This window comes from Amblyomma mixtum, chromosome 2 (assembly GCF_055824585.1).
Source record: "Amblyomma mixtum isolate Tamu chromosome 2, ASM5582458v1, whole genome shotgun sequence".
Taxonomy (NCBI): Eukaryota; Metazoa; Arthropoda; class Arachnida; order Ixodida; family Ixodidae; genus Amblyomma; species Amblyomma mixtum.
In genome coordinates this window covers 90,910,789-90,928,060 of record NC_143013.1, presented here as the reverse complement: position 1 = coordinate 90,928,060, position 17,272 = coordinate 90,910,789, and the positions used below count along the sequence as shown (strand labels likewise).

The window sequence follows — 17,272 nt, the reverse complement described above, 5'->3', positions numbered from 1 at the left end:
TCACTCCTCAGCGCATCCCATGTCAGGGCGTAATGCATGTCATGTCGGGGTGACGCCAATTAATTCTCCATATGTGGGCATTAACCCACTAAAAGTATCACGTCATATCCTTAAGACAGAGCTTAAGTTTTCCTCTCCAATTAAAGAATGAACACCTGCTTTCACACGTCTGCTCGGCTTAACTACGTTAAGCCCCTAGGAATTTTTCTGTCACAAAATGCCTTGAACTTGGGGAGTATGCTTAGAATTTAATTGCGTTTAGATTTGGTACTTCACATTTTTATTTAAATATGGCCGTCTGGAAGCAAATGGTACTAAAAATGAGGATCCTTCATTTCACATAAATACATTAGGTAATAAAATTGTGAGAGAAATATGAAAAAATAAACACTTTTACTAAAAGCAGGGTTAAGTTTATTTGCGATTATTGAAATTTTTTTGTCAGTGCAGCGGCTTTGAATGCAAAAATTTCCGTTTTTGTTGCCAGTGGTTTGTGCTGGTTGTATGCCCTTTATCCCCCCCTTGCCTTGTTTTGTGTCCTGCGCCACTTGGAGCATCTTTTGGCAGTTGGGCTTTGGTGTGGAGTGATTGATTGATTGTCCATGCTTCTCCTGTTCTTCCTGAACAGAGCCGAGGAGGTGCACCTCAGGAGAGTGGTGGAGCATTCCCCTGCAGCTGTGTACGGGATGCCTGGGCCATGGTGGTCGACATCATTGGCCGGAGGCACGACCACTACGCCGAAGAGGTTTCATCATCATTATTTATTTGACCCTTATAGGCCCCTGGTGGGATATTACATAAGGGGGGGGAGTAGTACATTCATCATGACTCACATTGGTGGGGAGAAAAAAAAATCAATCAAAAAAACACACCCACGACAAAAGCATAAATAGAAATAATGTCACGAAAGGGAAAATGAAACAATTTATACAGCAAGATAAGACATCAGAAGTTCTTTAAACCTAACTGGATCACATTCAATGACAACAGAGTCAGTAAGCTGATTCCAGTCTTGAATAGCGGCTGGCAAAAAAGATTTGTTAAAGGCATTAGTTGATCCGTGTAAACGTTGGATGCTCATGGAGTTGAATAAACGGGATGACGTGTGCACAGGAGGGACTAGAAGGGACTCACGTAGGTTAGAAAAGCTGCAGTATAATTTGTGCAATAAACATAGGCGGGAAACTTTACGTCTAAGGGCCAGTGGGCTGATAGCGATGATGACTTGATAGCGGTAATGCTGTGGTGAAAATCATAATCTCAAGTAATAAAGCGTGCCGCACGATTCTGGATGGATTCAATGGTGTTAATTAAGTAAGTCTGGTGAAGAGACCAAATTACTGATGCGTTCTTGGTCTTTTCTTCCTTTTTGTTACTAGTGTTGCCCCTCCGGTGAGGGGTCTATGCATTGTTCCCTGCTTTTGAGGCTGCACTGTCGCTTCCCAGTTTCTGAGCAGTGGTTGCACCTTGATGGAGGTTGGATGCATGGTTGGCTATGTGCACTTTGAGGGCATTGGTGCCAGTGTTTAAGCATTGGAGGACAGTGCTACTTTTTGTCAGGTTTATGGTGGGCACTTACTTATATTGTGAGACAGGAGACAGAGCGCAGGATGGAGCGAGCTTTAATGGCACCCGCAAGTATGGCGACCAACCCTTCGAAGAAGAAGATGATCGATGATGATGGATATGTACAGATGAAGACGAAGATCGCATGTTGTGCTTTGAGCGATGATGATGGATATGTACAGATGAAGACGAAGGTCGCATGTTGTGCTTACACTTTCTCCCCTCGCGTACGAAAGCGACCGGCCCGGGCGCAGATTAGAGCTCAGTAGGGCGACGGGCAAAGGGTTTGAGGCGTGAAACATGAACAATCTCGGCACCTCGGCAACGACGATCATTAACAGGATGAACAGGGGCAACGCGATAGTTCACCGGGGACGTTTGTTCGAGTACAGTATACGGACCAATATAACGGCTCAAAAATTTTTCACACAATCCCGGGGTACGCACTGGAGTCCACAGCAGTACCTCATCACCAGGGTGAAAAAATATGGCACGGTGGGAGAGGACGGCGGAGCTGGAGGCGGGTGGGAATCAACTGGCGGTAAGGTGGAGCCGTGCAGTTCCTCCCGGATAATGGAACGAATCAGGGAGCGTAAGTCCACGTCGGGTGAAACTGGGGTGTCCCAGGTGTCTTTCAATCGAAGCGACTGAAGGTCGTCAAGACGATGGCAAGTTGTTCGGATGTCTTGGACTGACGTTGGATTCTGAGCAGCAAGCGTGTTGAAGGCAAATGACCCAAGCCCTTTCAGAAGATGACGTACCCGATCGTTCTCTGACATAGCGCTGTTGACACGTCGACACAGCGAAAGCACGTCTTCAATGTAGGATGTGTAGGACTCACCGGGTAGCTGAACGCGCGTATCTAGCTTTTTTTTGTAGACAGCGGGGCTTGCACCAGATGTGCCAAAGATTTGTCGTATCTGTGCCGAGAAGTGAGCCCAGTCCGGGATGGCATCTTTGTGGTTGACGAACCAAGTCTTGGCCACGGCAGTGAGGTAGAACGACACGTTTACAAGTTTCATCGCTGAGTCCCAACGATTATAGGCACTGACCTGGTTATATTGGTCGAGCCAGTCCTCGACATCGTCCCCACGAAGACCAGCAAAAATGGGAGGCTCGCGCTGGAGTGTGGTGATGGTCCAAGTGGGGTGTCCAGAAGATTGGGAAGAACCGGGTTGGCTCATCATGGCTGGCTCCAGACGGTTCGAATCGAGAGGAAGAAGAACGGGGGGCCCATCGGGAGTACGAGTGGTGTTGTCGCTGACGGTATCCATCGGTGCGGATGGTACGAGCAGGTGGCGACCGGAACGTAGCTGCAGTCTGGCGGCGGAGAGGACGCAGGGATCGAGAGCACACTCCACCACTTGTGAGACAGGAGACAGAGCGCAGGATGGAGCGAGCTTTAATGGCACCCGCAAGTATGGCGACCAACCCTTCGAAGAAGAAGATGATCGATGATGATGGATATGTACAGATGAAGACGAAGATCGCATGTTGTGCTTTGAGCGATGATGATGGATATGTACAGATGAAGACGAAGGTCGCATGTTGTGCTTACAATATTACTTTCACCCCTAATGGTACTCTTGCTCTTTCATGAAACTCATGGCAGCACTAAACCCAACAAGAACTTGGAGGGATATGTATCGATTCACAGTACAACCTGTCATGAACACTGAAATTCCTCTCACATTCTTGTTAGCTAAGCGTTTTAGTGCTGTAGCATGCGACCAATCACCTTCAGCATTGAATAATATCATGGTTTGTTTTTTCACTCAGGTGAAATCCCACTCCTCATGCTACATTTCCTGAAAAAATTGCAAGACAATCAAACACCGGATGCTCAATTCTGCGAAAGCAGTTTGATTTACCCTCAGTGAATACTTTGATGCTTTTACTTTAAGCCGAGGCTTCGTGCAAGTGGGAAAATTTTTGTGCAGAGCGAAGGTTGGGTGGGAGGTGGGTTGAGGGTGGTGGTGGGCAGGTGGGCAGCCTCCAGCTAGGGGGTGCAGAGGGTAGATAGCTGGTGGGTGGTACTTCAGGAAGATGGAGAATCCTCACTTGGGCTGGACGCATCAGCAGACATCAGATTCACAGCGGGGGTTCAGTAGGACTGTTTTCGAAGTAAAAGAGGTCCGTTTAAGGAAATAAAACTGAACTGAACTGAATGAAGCGTAGACCTCTGTTGTCATGTTTATTTTTTTTCTTAGTCCCAAGATAATTTTTTGTTGTCATGGTTATGAGTTTTCCATCCACAGATCAAGTGGCCTTCGAGCTAACAGAACTCCTGAATTATGGAAATAGGGGTATTGTAACCAAATGTTTGTATTGTTTATGTGAATCTGAAGTTTGTAAAGATAAGAGCAGTTTGCTCAATGCAGAGGAGTGGACTGGAATGATCCTTGAAAAGGGTGAGATGCAGATATCTTTTGCGTTTAACTGTGCTTGTTATTCTATGTGCGATGGGTCACATTATATAAAGCTTCTGCCGCCCACAGGCTTCCTTTCTGCATACCTGACTTTCACTATAAAGAAATTACAAGCTGAGAAATTTTTAGTCATTCTTGATGCTTTTGTAACCGTACGTGTCTTGCAAATATACAGTCGTGCAGTATCTTTGTCTGTTCATTGAAGGGCATTCAGTGGCTACTTTAATAATATATATATATTTTTTTCACTTTCTTTTCTTCCCGCAGACATTCTGGAGCTATGTGAACTTTGTCCTCGAAGTGGTGTGCCCAAAGGCTGGCCGAAACTTGGAGCTGGATCTTGGTAGGTGTGGCATGCTTGAGCTTTGATAAATTGTGTGCTACCAGCTGGACATTTGTTCTATAATGCTTTTTTAACAAAATAAAAGAAAGTGGGAAAGGGTGGGGGGCGTGGAGTTTGACGCACAGGTTTTTGTTGCATGAATGATGTCGCAGTGCATATTCACAATACTCTGTATGTTCCAAAACTGTGCACACTCATTAGTTCAAACTTCCGGTTTATTCCTATTAGCACCTCAGTTCCATCCGCAACAAATGTTTCAAAGAGGGTCCCCTTAATTCAAACACTGTGAATTCGAACAAACTTTCGGTCCTCTTTGAGTTAGAATTATTGAGGGTTGAATATATATTAGCTTATCGTGTGAATTAGACTGTGGCAGTTTGGTGCACAGAATTTAAACTGCTTGCCTTTCGCAGGTGGTTTTTGCCTTTCCTCCTTTTCGGCGAACGTGGAAGGCACTGGCCAGGCTGCGTTCTGCCTGTGGATGCTGAGCGCCATTGCTGAGGCCACAAGGGACACCACTTGGGGCGTCAAGGTGGGACAAAAAGAAGCATCATCATCATCATCAGCAACAGGCTTATCTTGCCTGTAGTAATAGTAGTAGTAGTAGTAGTAGTAGCAGTAGTAGCAGTAGTAGCAGTAGTAGACTGGTAGTAGTAGTAGTAGTAGTAGTAGTAGTAGTAGTAGTAGTAGTAGTAGTAGTAGTAGTAGTAGTAGTTGTATTAGTAGCAGTAGCAGTAGTAGCAGTAGTGGTATTAGTAGTAGCAGTAGTGGTGGTACACTAAAACTTATTAAGGTGTACCTTGCTAGACAGCATAAAAACTATGCTCAAAGCAGCAATGCGCCTCAACCGAAGACACATAGGACCATAGGAATCGATTATTTATGTCTGCTGTCAAAGTGGCCTTGCAGCTACTGATGAAGTTTCAAACAGCTTAAAGTAGGTCCCAACTCCTCTATTAGGCCCCACATTTAGGCGAGCAAGCGAAGCACATCTAGCACTCACATAGTTTTTCCAACGCTGTGGCCTGGGCCATCTCCATCTTCCTCATCAGAGCTTTTTGCATTGGACGGCATTTTGTCAGTGATAGCAGCAACAATTCTGCTATTGGACCACTCTAGAGAAGTCTCATCTTCACTGTCTGTGTCTGCAAGCACGCAAAAGGTGACAGTTTCCAAGCGCCTTACCACTCAAAAAACTTGCTCTGATGAGTGATGTCTCATGGGAAGCACTGGACATGGGAAGCGCGCAATCCAAGCAGTGTCAGTAGTGAGAAAACGCAGCGAGATGGGGTCGAATCAGGTGATGGATTCATTTGGTCAGCTTAGGCCATGACCGCTTCGGCACTGGTGCTGTGCGCGCAAACTGGGTAGTCGAGGCTATGGTCTGGTATGGCACAGTTATGCTGGTACCTCTGGCAACAGGAGGGGAGAGTGCTCTAACTCAGGCATGCTCGTTGCATGCCGCGTCATAGTATCGACGTGTTGCCATGATCCGCATGTTAGAAGCACTGGTGGAGCTTCCTTGTAATGAGCAGCATAGTCTGTGGCTGCTGTATGAGAGACCCTCTCTGCCTCACCTGCTTGATAGGTACTCATTAACCAAGACATTCGTTACAAACCGCTATGCAACTAGTATGTCCTAAACATAAATGTCACCAAAGCAAATTTGCCTTAATGAGGTTTACTGTAGAGGGTTAGTGGCATGCTTGCAAATGGGGCTGTAATGTGTAAACACAACGTAATGTGTGTTAAGCAAACAAGGGAAGGGGAATGAGGGGCTCGTTATAAATAAAACAGAAGCCAACAGCCACAGAAAGCAAGGGGCACGGGATTTTTTTTAAAATTTATTTATTTAATTTGTGGTGTTAATCAATTTAGAATATTACTGAATATGTTATCACTTAATGCTAATTGATTAGAAAAGCAGAAGAAAAAACAACCACATGCCGCCGGTGGGATCCGGACCCACGACCTCCGAATTACGCGTCCGGTGCTCTACCTCTGAGCTACGTCGACGGGTGTCAAATCTTCTGCTTTCGGGGGTGTTTATGTTTACAAGTAACCTAACCTTGAGAGTGTTGATCAGTGCCACCCACGTTCATAAGCGGCGGACATGTATGTTTAATTTTACGGTCAGAAATGCAAGCTTTTATTTTCTCTCCGAAAAAAATACTCTTGTGTCTTTTGATGCTGGACAAACATCACCATAGCCAGAAAAAGCCACAGAAAGGATATTTATTAAGAATACAGATGGAATGGAGTTGTTTTCATTATCCAAATGGTGAAGTGAGTGGTTAACCTCTTCATTCATCAAAACTAGGTCAACATCGTATGTCCAAGAAGTGCACTTGTGTCTGAAGTGTTTCCATGTATTTGGTTGCAGGGAAAGAGCAACTACAGTGCAGCCCAGAGGTTCCTGATGGCAGTGACAGCTGAGCCGGTGAGTGGCAGGTCTCTCCTTGCTTCCATTTTTTAGGTGATAGCTTAGAACCTAGTTGGAGTGAAAAACCTGGCGACCACCGTCATCACACCTGGCAGGTGGCCACACCTGCCACCTGCCCACCTGCCAGCCGTCTTTCTCCCTTTCCCTTGCCCCCCCCCCCCCCCCCCCTTCTTCTCTCTCTCTCTGCGCTTGCAGCGGACAGGAGGGAGATGCCAGACTAAGAATGACTCTGCTCTAATGAAAATGACTAGGAGTGACATAGCAAAAATGAATACAAGAAGCGATCAAAAAGGTAATAGAATCAGGAGTAGAATAGAATTGGAATTGCAATATAATCGATTGGAATCGAGTGGCGAGTGAAAGAAAAATGCTATATCACATTTCCTCAGCATCAGTCCAATTGATCTACCCAAAATTTTTTTGCTTCATGTCTCATAAATTGGGGGACCCTCCTTTTTGTGCCTTTTTTTTTTCTTCGTGTAAAGTTCTTTGCAAGAGCCATGTAAAATTTTAAAGTGACCAATAAACCTTTGTCACTCATTACTTTCAATCTAGCCCCTGTCTGACTGTACCGTCTTACTGGTACAGCTGCTTTCATTAACAGTGCAAAACTAAAGAAGTTTTCCATTAATATGGCAAATGTAGGCTTGAATTAAATCGAACTGGTTCCTCATTAGTCCAGTCTTCGCTTTTAGCGCAGTCGTTGCTTTTAAACAGTGACTCCGTGACATTTACTAGGCTTATGCACCGCGCGCCCAACGCCACATTACACCAGGCATGAGGAAAGGGCACCCATCTCGATGTGTCTCGTACTAGTGTTCTTCGTGCTCATACCGTCAAGCTTGATTAGCAAATTTCTTTTGGAGAAGAGTGGCTGTGGCCATTGCAGTCAGCTCAGACTCGTCCTGTGTAAGCGCGGCTGCAGGCATCGACAGGTGCAGGTCTTGGTGCTGTGCTTGTGCCTGCTCACATCTGCTGTTGTGCGTGTACGCAGACCAACTCCGGCATACATGCGGACACACAGTCGCGTGGCGCATACGCCTAGGAAGTGTCCATAGAGTAGGGGCTTTGACTGCGCGTGCGCTTTAGTACGCTGAATAGAAACTACTTTGTTCAAGGAACATCATTCGCTCAAGACGATTGCTTCAATATTTCAAAGACCAAACTTTTGGATTGAATCTAATAGAATACTTTACTTATTTGACGAAACATTGAAATCATCGCCACCGCGGTGGCTCAGTGGTTATGGCACTCAGCTGCTGACCCAAAAGACGCGGGTTCGATCCCGGCTGCGGCGGTTGAATTTCGATGGAGGCGAAGTTCTAGAGGCCCGTGTGCTGTGCGATGTCAACGCACGTTATAAGAACCCCCAGGTGATCGAAATTATGCGGAGCCCTCCACTATGGTATCCCTCATAGCCTGAGTCGCTTTGGGACATTAAACCCCCATAAACCAAATGAAACTGAAATCATCGAATACAGTAGAACCCCGTTCATACGTTTTTCACCGGACCGGAAAAAAAAACGTAACAGCCGGGAAAACGCAACAGTGAGGAAAGCACCGAAAATTAATGAAAACAGTGCAGCTTTGACTTGAAACAATTAATTCCCGCAAATTGACCCTAGGACTTTAAAAAATCGAGAATGGTGGATTGCAGTTTCTTTCGCTCGCTGGAAAGAACAACGCGTTTCTCAATAGCAAAGGCCGCATTGCTGTCAGCGTCGCTTTGCGGTGCGGCCACACCGCACGCACGCAGCAGTGCTGTGCAGTTCGCGCGCTCACTGCAGTCCACGCTGAACGACGTTGTGCACAGTGTCAAGCACTGAAATGTTCGTAGGCTGCTCGCCGCGCTGCTGCGCGTAAGCCGCCCTGGCTGCCTGTCGACTGCGTTTAGTACGTCCAGCTTTTCCTCAAGGGAAAGCCCCTTCCGCTTACTCAACGCTATCACGCCATCAAAGCACAATGAAGATGTTGTTGCAACTGAGAAGGATGAAAAGGAAATTGCACGGGCCCTGCCGACTGGCTCCAGCCGAGCCACCACCGCTGTCACTTGCAGATAGAGGAGAGTTAAAAGATAAAAAGAAAGAGTGAAAGAAAAGACGCGCTGATAAGCAACCGCAGCCGCGCGCCTCCTCCTCACCACCTCCCACGATAAAGATCGCGGCGTTCGGCGTGTACCACCGCTGTCACTTGCAGATAGAGGAGAGTTAAAAGATAAAAAGAAAGAGTGAAAGAAAAGACGCGCCGATAAGCGACCGCAGCCGCGCGCCTCCTCCTCACCACCTCCCACGATAAAGATCGCGGCGTTCGGCGTGCGAGGCAGATAGCCATCTAGTGGCGGCCTCTCCAACTCGTGTGCGGCTTCTTGCAGCCAGTTCCGTAGCCAAGCCTGGCCAAGACTCGTCAAAAATCAAAATGCCGGTTGGCGCGCATTGCCCGGGCGGGTTCGGGGAGCCCGGTTGCGACGTATCATGCGGGATCGTTTCCTCGGCTACGACGTAACAGCGGGGTTCCCAATACATTGGATCCTATGGAAGCTATGCCGGGACCCGAAGAAAACGACGTAACAGCCGGGAAAACGCAGCAGTGAGGAACGTAACAGCGGGGTTCTACTGTATTTGCACTCTCCTAGTGAACAAAGATAGGCTGCAGTTCCATGCTTTCATAGGGCTGCAGCTGAAGACACTTGAGAAGTCTGACAAAGCAAAGCTTTAGGTGATGTTGCATTTGGATGGGATGTGTGTAATGTACACACATTTATACTCTAACTTAGGATGTATCAACTGAAAAGTGAGTTGGTGCATGACAAAGCAATGCTTGCCTGTGACATTCTTCCCGGTCCAACTTTCTTTTTCCTTCTGGAGCAACACTGATGCAGCACTAATTGAAGTGGCCACAGGTGCCCCAGCTGTAGACACCCTTTCGTTCTAATTACTGTACTGTGCAGTAAACAATGCTTTCCTGCAGAAGGAGGTGCTGATGCGAGTGGTGGTCCGCTCCTGCATGGGCCTGCACAGGGTGTGGGAGGCCAGCCTGGACCTGCTGCAGCCACTGCTCGACTTCTTCCTCAAGAACCTGGTAGCCATGTGTTTTTATGTGTCTTTGTTTCAGTTTTTAAACAATGTGACTGGGTTGAAAATCAAGGCTATTTTTTTTTACCCATGCCTGTAACAACATCCTTGGAGGTGTTCCCTGGCCGTAGCTTGATTAGCGTAAGCAGTGTCACAGTCAGGTGCCCGTGAAAAGTTTTTCTGAAAAGAAGAAATGCGTACTGTACAGTCTCAACTACACAAAAACAAAGTTGGGGTTTCGTGATCACAAGCAGGACTGTAGATGCCATTTGCCGTGTTATGTTTTTATACAGTCAAACCCACTTATAACAATACCGGTTATAACAATATATCGGATATAACAATGGTCAGTTGCGGCACCGTCAGCTTTTGCATGTGTTCTATGGTATTTTCAGCACAACCCTGTTATAACAATTATTGGTTATAACAATGGTATTTCCATGGCACTTCAGTATTGCTATAAGTGGATTTGACTGTATATGGTTCCTTATACTCTTAGAGAAGAAACACAGTGGTAAGAATGCTGTGCAAATTGCACCAACGTGTGTAGTATGCATTAAACCTGCTTCATGCTGCTATAAATTGGTGGGTTTTTGGTGAAATTTGGCACCAAGGCTGTGCCAAAATACTATTCCAGCAAGCAAGAGCCATGGCGAATTCAAAAAAGACGAGGCAACCACCCACTGCATGTGAAATTGTATTATTTGGCTCTGGTGTTCATGACAACACAGGGTAGTGATTGAGCAAGTTTGTGTACTCCCCTTGGAAGGTGTATAAGAGCCCCTTTAATGGAGAGTAGTGTCTTACTTTGGTGGATAAGGCTAGGGCATTCCAGATGCCCGGGGTTTGAAGTTTGCATGCGAGGTGATGTGCCACCTCATCGCCTCATACAGCTGAGGAATTCACTGGCTTCGATCGAGAGGAAATACTTCGCGGACCTCGCCATATTGACTTCCGAGTACCAAGAGGGTCGGTGCACCTCCATTCTTGAACCGTAGCTGTTTATAATAGCAAACACTTCATTTCTTTGTGTTTGAGGCTCATTTTTATGAACGTTAGTGCAGAACTCCAATTTGAATTTAATTTAGCAGAGTCCAAGCAAAGTTAAGCTGTAGTTGGGGCGCATGAAAAAGGAGAGGGCATCACGCATGTTCCATGTAAGGAACGTGCACAGTTTTGAAGGTGCTCTAATCTGGCATGCACTTATGCTAGCTTTGAGCATGTTATCCGAGAAAGACATGTCTGTCTCTGATCCAGTGTTGTTCTTCTCTCTTGCAGAATGAAAGCTTCCTTACTGGTTCGTGTGGGGTCCAGGCATTCCAGGTTGTCTGGTGAGAGCAGAGTTTAAACTGCGACAAAATTTATTCCTGATCCTGTGGTCAAGTTCATCATTTTTGAGGCTTTCTTCCTTTCTGTGGCCTCTTGGTATCACTAGTGGAATATAAGGTACACGGGCTCACCCAATGAGGTGAGCCCAGCAGTGCCACTGTGGCACGCACGACTTGCTCCTGAGGTTGTACCAGTCGGGCGGCAGAATGTTGCACCTTCTGTGGGGCCCACTGTTCAGAATGCATTTTCTGATGTGCTCATGTGTACATTCTCTCTTCCTCTCCAACAAGGAGAGGTGCTAGAGAAAAGATCCTGTACGACGAAAAATAGGACCTTTTCAAAAAATGTTTGAGGGTCTTGAGACCTCAAGCATGGGACAGAGGCATTTCAACACCTCATGCTCATTTTGTTGTGTTACGACCACACCACATGTAGGATGGAGGTAGCTGACCTACTTAGGCAAGTTTGGCATTATAAAAAGAAGTGAAAATGTGTTCTGAATAGAAAGTTGTTGAGGGTCATTAGGGATTCATATTCCTATGCAGTTTCGGTGCACAGGAAAGAAGAATCACAGGGATGGAAGCAGTACAAACATGGCAAGACAGTTTCTGAATAGAAAAGACCAGCGATGTGCCAGTCAGTGTCCAAACGATGCACAGCAGTGCTCTGCTGGCTGGCTGATGCGTGGCCAATAGCCCGCATAGGAAAGTGAAACTGAAACTTTGCACCTGGCCATTTTCGACAATGATTGTCATTGCGCTTGTGATTTCACATACTGCAGAGGTTCATAGGCAATACTGCTGCACCATGCAATTCATGCTTGATTAGGGCTATTTGGATGAATGCCTGTTTCGGTCGCATTTTGACTTGACTCTCCAATGGGAGCCATTCCAAAATAACCGGTGCAAGCCCACCTGTGTCTGAATTAACGAGTGTCCGATGCCATAGATATGCATGGGCTTTTGCCAGGTCTATGCTGGCAGTCCATATTAATGGTGGTCTCTAATTAGTCAGGTTTCACTGTAATATATCTTCTCTGCGGATAATTTGAATTCAGTGTGATTTGGAATTTCCCCTTTCACGAATCTATATTTTTATGTAGTATTTAGATGAGATATCCAAAAAGGCAGGTAACAATCTTCCTTTTCCACTCGCTTTCACCAGAAGCTACACAGCAGTGGTGCTGAATGTGGCTGTACTGTCTCCTATGTCTCAAGAAGGATTTTTGCTGAAGAGGCAGGTACCCCTTTTGCCAGAAGTAACTGAGCAACAGGTTTTGTTGCAAAAGCAACACTCCGAAAAACAAAACGAGACCTTAGGTGGCCGCCAAGTGGTCGAAATGGTCGTGATGTCACATTGCGCGAATTCCAAAATTTCAAATTGTGCTTTGGCTAGTAACCATGCAACCAATTAAAGGAATCGTATAGTGATGCTGCAAGTAAGTGGGACTGAGTTCAGTTTTACCCAATTAGCCTAATTAACCTTTCTAATCAGGCCAGATAAATAAATAAAACCGAGTAGCAAATTGGTCGAGCTGGGCAATCAAACCAGGGTCTCCGGAGTGCGAGACCAGCACACTCCAGCTCACTTGTTGGGATTGAAGGAAGGTGTGTCTAGTGAATAGGGTGTCTTTGTTCACTCCCATCCTCCTTTCTTCCCTTCTGGAGAGGTTCAGGTGTCCACTGAGATATGCCAGACAGATACATTTCCTTTCCTCAAAAACCGAACAAGGCGTACAGGGGAACAGGTGATGGCGTTCTGTGGACTCCCTGACTCCCTGGTCACGTTCCACTCTTAGAGGTGAAGCTTAAAGGTGCACTGGAGAGGAATCTGAACTTGTCTTTTTGCCACGGCAACTCGATCTACACGTTCTGAGCATTCTTAGAAACTTCGATTTATTGCCCTGTGTGGCTGATTTTCCTAATTAAATCGAATTAACGTCCGGCTCCCGCCTTTTTTTTTTTTTAATTCTTCCTCGTACGGTGGGCGGAGTCGACCAACGCATGAAGTGCCTTTCAGCCAGCTCCGTGGAGGCTTTGCTTTCGCTTCATTTTATTTTTTAGGTTTCCGTGAATAAATAGTTTCATTTGCAGATAATATAGCCGCAAAATAAGCCCGAAGAAATAAATATACGTGCGGACTATTTGCTTCTACGGACTACTACGTATTACTCCATTGATGGCAGAGCGGCAAGCCGCCACGGGACTGGGTGAAAGTCACTCCACGCGTTGGTAGACTCCGCCCACCGTACGAGGGAGAATTAAAAAAAAAAAGACGGGAGCCGGACGTTAATTCGATTTAATTAGGAAAATCGGCCACACAGGGCAATAAATCGAGGTTTCTAAGAATGCTCGGAACGTGCAGATCGAGTTCCCGCGGCAAAAAGACGAGTTCAGATTCCTCTTCAGTGCACCTTTAACATCTTGACCACACATCAGTGACACACGCAGCAACACCGCACTTAAGGCTTCCGCCTCACTGCACTTTAGGTTAACAAAGTGCTCCCCTTTTTGTGCTTCTCAACCGCATGATGGAGCCTTTATGGCACCCCTAAAGACTGAAAGATGTCAGAACTTGAGTACAAGGCTACTATTACACAGAATCAGAACCTAAGGCCTGCCATAAGTGCTTCGTTACACGGCTAAGAAACAAACCACCTGTGCCCAATTACTTTTGACAAAGACTGTACCTGGCATGAAAGTTTTATAACAGCAGTAGTATTTGTTTTCTCTTTATGGGACAAATCTTAATGTACATTTAGTCAGAGTTCAGGCTGACTGAAGTTCACTCAGCAAATGGGTGAAGCGAGGAGAATATTTGCCTTACAGCCATTAGTATTTGCTTGTTTTTGGCTGCTGTGTATTTTATGTAGAAAAAAATTAACACAGATTTAAAAGCTCTCTTTGTTGTACATTTATTAGTAAGATCCCACTTTTATGGATTGTTTAAATTGCAGCGTTAAGGAAGTTTTCTATTCTAAATGTGGGTACACTGTGATCTGTGATTTGATCTGTGATCAAAGTCTGCATGTTTAGGCACAGTCCATAATAAGGATCGTATTTCTGTATGCCTAAGGCATCACTCTGTCTCTGAAAGAGTCTAGATAGTTGTTCTGTGGGAGGCAAAATAAGAACCATTGTGCAGCTTATGTAGATGCTTTAATATAGCATCTGAAATCTTATTCCAAGATTTAGAAATCCAGAATTGTAATTTTTTGTGATTCATTTTTTTAATTCTTGAGGGATTATGTTTTTTGATGGGCATCAATTTGCATTCATTAGGGAGCCAAACAACTGTTCTTCTGTTTTTGAGGTCAGCTTTGCCATTTGCCACCTCTATGTCAGGAAATGTTGGTGATCCCCATTTGGCAAACGCTTGTGTGTTTGCAGCCAGACAAGCCAGCAGATGCAGGTTCGGGCTAGGGCACTGGCCAGTGTGGATGACCCAGTACCCAGGTAGGTGTAAAGTTTGATTGCAATCTAACGACAAGGACATCAAGCATGATTGGCTAGTCCTATGCAGTGATTGTATATAGTGCTTAGTGCAGATGATGAGCTTTTGTAGACACGGTAGACCATTCTTCTTCCTCTGCCTTACACTGGTTTTCGTGTCCAACTAATGAAAAGCTGGAAGGGGTTCGTAAGGAAAGCTGCCTCAGGCAGAACCAGGGCAACATTAGGTATATGCTCTGCCGATAGCTGTTCACCCTCCCACGTCTTTTCAGGGGCGCGGAGAATAGCTACGAGCTCTTCCTCATGCTGCTGGCACAGAGTCTGCACAGGCACTCCCTAGAGGGCACTGCGAGCGCCTGGAAGTCACTGCGAGGACGGTAAGGTCTACCCTCTGACTTCCTCGCAGGATATTGTCGCTTGTTTGCGTGCATAGGGAACTTGCATGCAATGGCAGATATTGTCACAGACTGCATGCGGAATTAAACATTGTGCAACAGATATGGAATCTGCACAAGGAGGCAGAGAGAGTGCTATAGTGGATACTTTAATATGTGAATTTTCGAAGCTGTTCTACAAAATAGCACGCTTGCTTGCTTACATAACACGATGGCTGCTTTCATGCAAAATAATGGCAGGATTGGGAAAGGTGCAGGAAGTGGAAATTAATTTTCAGGGTAAGATTGCAATTCCCCCATTGTAGTTAGAGCAGCTGTATTTGACTAGGTGCTCAGTAACTAGGGGGGCTTCATTGCAGAGATGGTGCTTTGTGGAACGTCAGAAATATGGTTTCTAGATCTCTAGTGTGAAGCCATTGCAGGGCAGTGAAGGCCTAAAATGATGGCCTTTTCTTAGGCCTAATACGTGATGGCCAGTGCATCAAAGTGTTGTGTTTTGGGTGAACATCAAGACAAAATCCTCTTCGTGGTGTTTTTCTAATGGGCTTCGAACTCTCTTGCACCATCTGATCTCTCTCTCTACATTCTTGAGAAAACAAGCAAAGGTAACACAAAGCTCCATACTGTTTTCAATGGTGGACCTGGGAAAGAGGAGCTTCACTGAAATGGGACTGAAATCACGTAGGGAGCTCATAGTTTACTGCACCTGTCCTCTCTTCATAACTGCACCACCCCAACTCCCTCCCAGGCAATGAAACGAGGAGAGTCTAACTCTCCAATGGCTTGGTGGTGCTAGCAGGGTAGTTGGCAAAGTGTCAGTATGCACACCTCTTTTCCAAGAGCCGATAGACAGGGTGAGGCTTTGAGAGACTTGCTCAGTTGGTGCTTGAACTCACACTGGGGTTACCGTGGCAACAGGATCTGCAGTCGCTTCCATGCCAAGCGGGTGGAGGAGTTGACGGAGCTGGGCCTGCAGAACTGCTCACTGCTCTTCCTGGTGCTGGCACTTTCCGTCGACCTCGAGGAGCCGGTGAGTGGCACATCGTGGCAGCCTCCGCGGAAGGAGCCTGATGGAGTCAAGGACACTCATCAGGTCACATACTTTACAGAACCCTTAATGGCTTTCTCTGACAAGCCGTTTGTGCCGTTATGGGATGCGAGGTCTTCGGTAGCGATGTGCGAATACCAACTTTTTTGGTTTCAAAACGAATAAAAGTATTAAAAATTGATTGTAAAAGAAATTGAATACATTTTAATCATTTTGAAAATTTATCGATACAGGTAGTTTCAAACTAATAAAAAAAATATTGCAGACCAGTTTTGTTGTCACCTGTCATTACCATAATTTACTATCCTGGTAAGGACTACAAGGCATTGAGAGCCAGGTGGAATCATGCCGCAATAGTAGAATAAGGTTTATTTTGTTGCAATTGCTTGAATAACATAACTGTGCTTAGTGAAGTATTATTGCAGTCTGAATGAATGTTTACATGACAGAGAAGTCTACTGAATGCTGTGATAAATCATAAGGTGGCCAGGTACCTTCTTACTGGAGGAGTGAGGTCGGCAGTTGATTGTCAGAGGTGCAAGTGCTCTGCAGGCAGAACAAAGCAAGATGGTTCACGAAACGGACAGAAAAGCAGCAACCTGAACTGCGACGCAAGTGTGACCATCCCTTTCAGACGTCCACCCCAAACTCTTATCCTTCAGTGACCAGAAAAACGTTGACGCATAACCCCTCTTACCTCACCTCATGTTATGTAGTTCCGTGAGGGATGCCATGACAGTGCATGTACAGCTCAAAGCAATAAACATGCAGTTATACACAATCATAGATATAGCAGTCGCAGCCAAATGGAGATAAAAGGCAATAAAGAGGCGCCCTCGCGTGCAGCCTGGCTGACTAGTGGCAAAGCAAACTGCATACAGTAAGGTAGTTTCGGATTCTAGTGCACGCCAGTGGTTGCTGGAAATTTCATTTGGCAACTGTTCGTTTGGGGAAGTGACCGCCAGCGCAAGTAATCTAGGTAAACAGCACGCAGTTTGTCCCCTCACCACTCACACCTTGTGCTGGTGCGCACAGCGACGCAGTCACGCTGATCTTTCCAAGCCTGCCTAGCGCGCACCCGCGTGCACACTGGGGGTCTGGCATATCAGGGACATGAGCACAAAATGTGCTAGTAAAAGTGTTTTTTTTTTAAAAAAACCCATGTAATAAATTAGGCGTGTGCAAATTACGCGAGG

The 17,272-nt window shown here is 45.9% G+C and overlaps 1 protein-coding gene across 1 annotated transcript in view; it reads left to right on the top strand.

Moving 5' to 3' along the window:
- The window catches only part of LOC149360116 (protein MMS22-like), a 66,532-nt gene that overhangs the window by 11,363 nt on the left and 37,897 nt on the right, over positions 1 to 17,272 (top strand). The window contains exons 9-17 of the mRNA XM_089572193.1: positions 629 to 745; positions 4,263 to 4,338; positions 4,752 to 4,870; positions 6,722 to 6,778; positions 9,749 to 9,859; positions 11,131 to 11,183; positions 14,571 to 14,636; positions 14,906 to 15,010; positions 15,947 to 16,058. Coding sequence (XP_089428319.1) covers positions 629 to 745; positions 4,263 to 4,338; positions 4,752 to 4,870; positions 6,722 to 6,778; positions 9,749 to 9,859; positions 11,131 to 11,183; positions 14,571 to 14,636; positions 14,906 to 15,010; positions 15,947 to 16,058 — 816 coding nt within the window. The remainder of the gene's footprint in view (positions 1 to 628; positions 746 to 4,262; positions 4,339 to 4,751; positions 4,871 to 6,721; positions 6,779 to 9,748; positions 9,860 to 11,130; positions 11,184 to 14,570; positions 14,637 to 14,905; positions 15,011 to 15,946; positions 16,059 to 17,272) is intronic.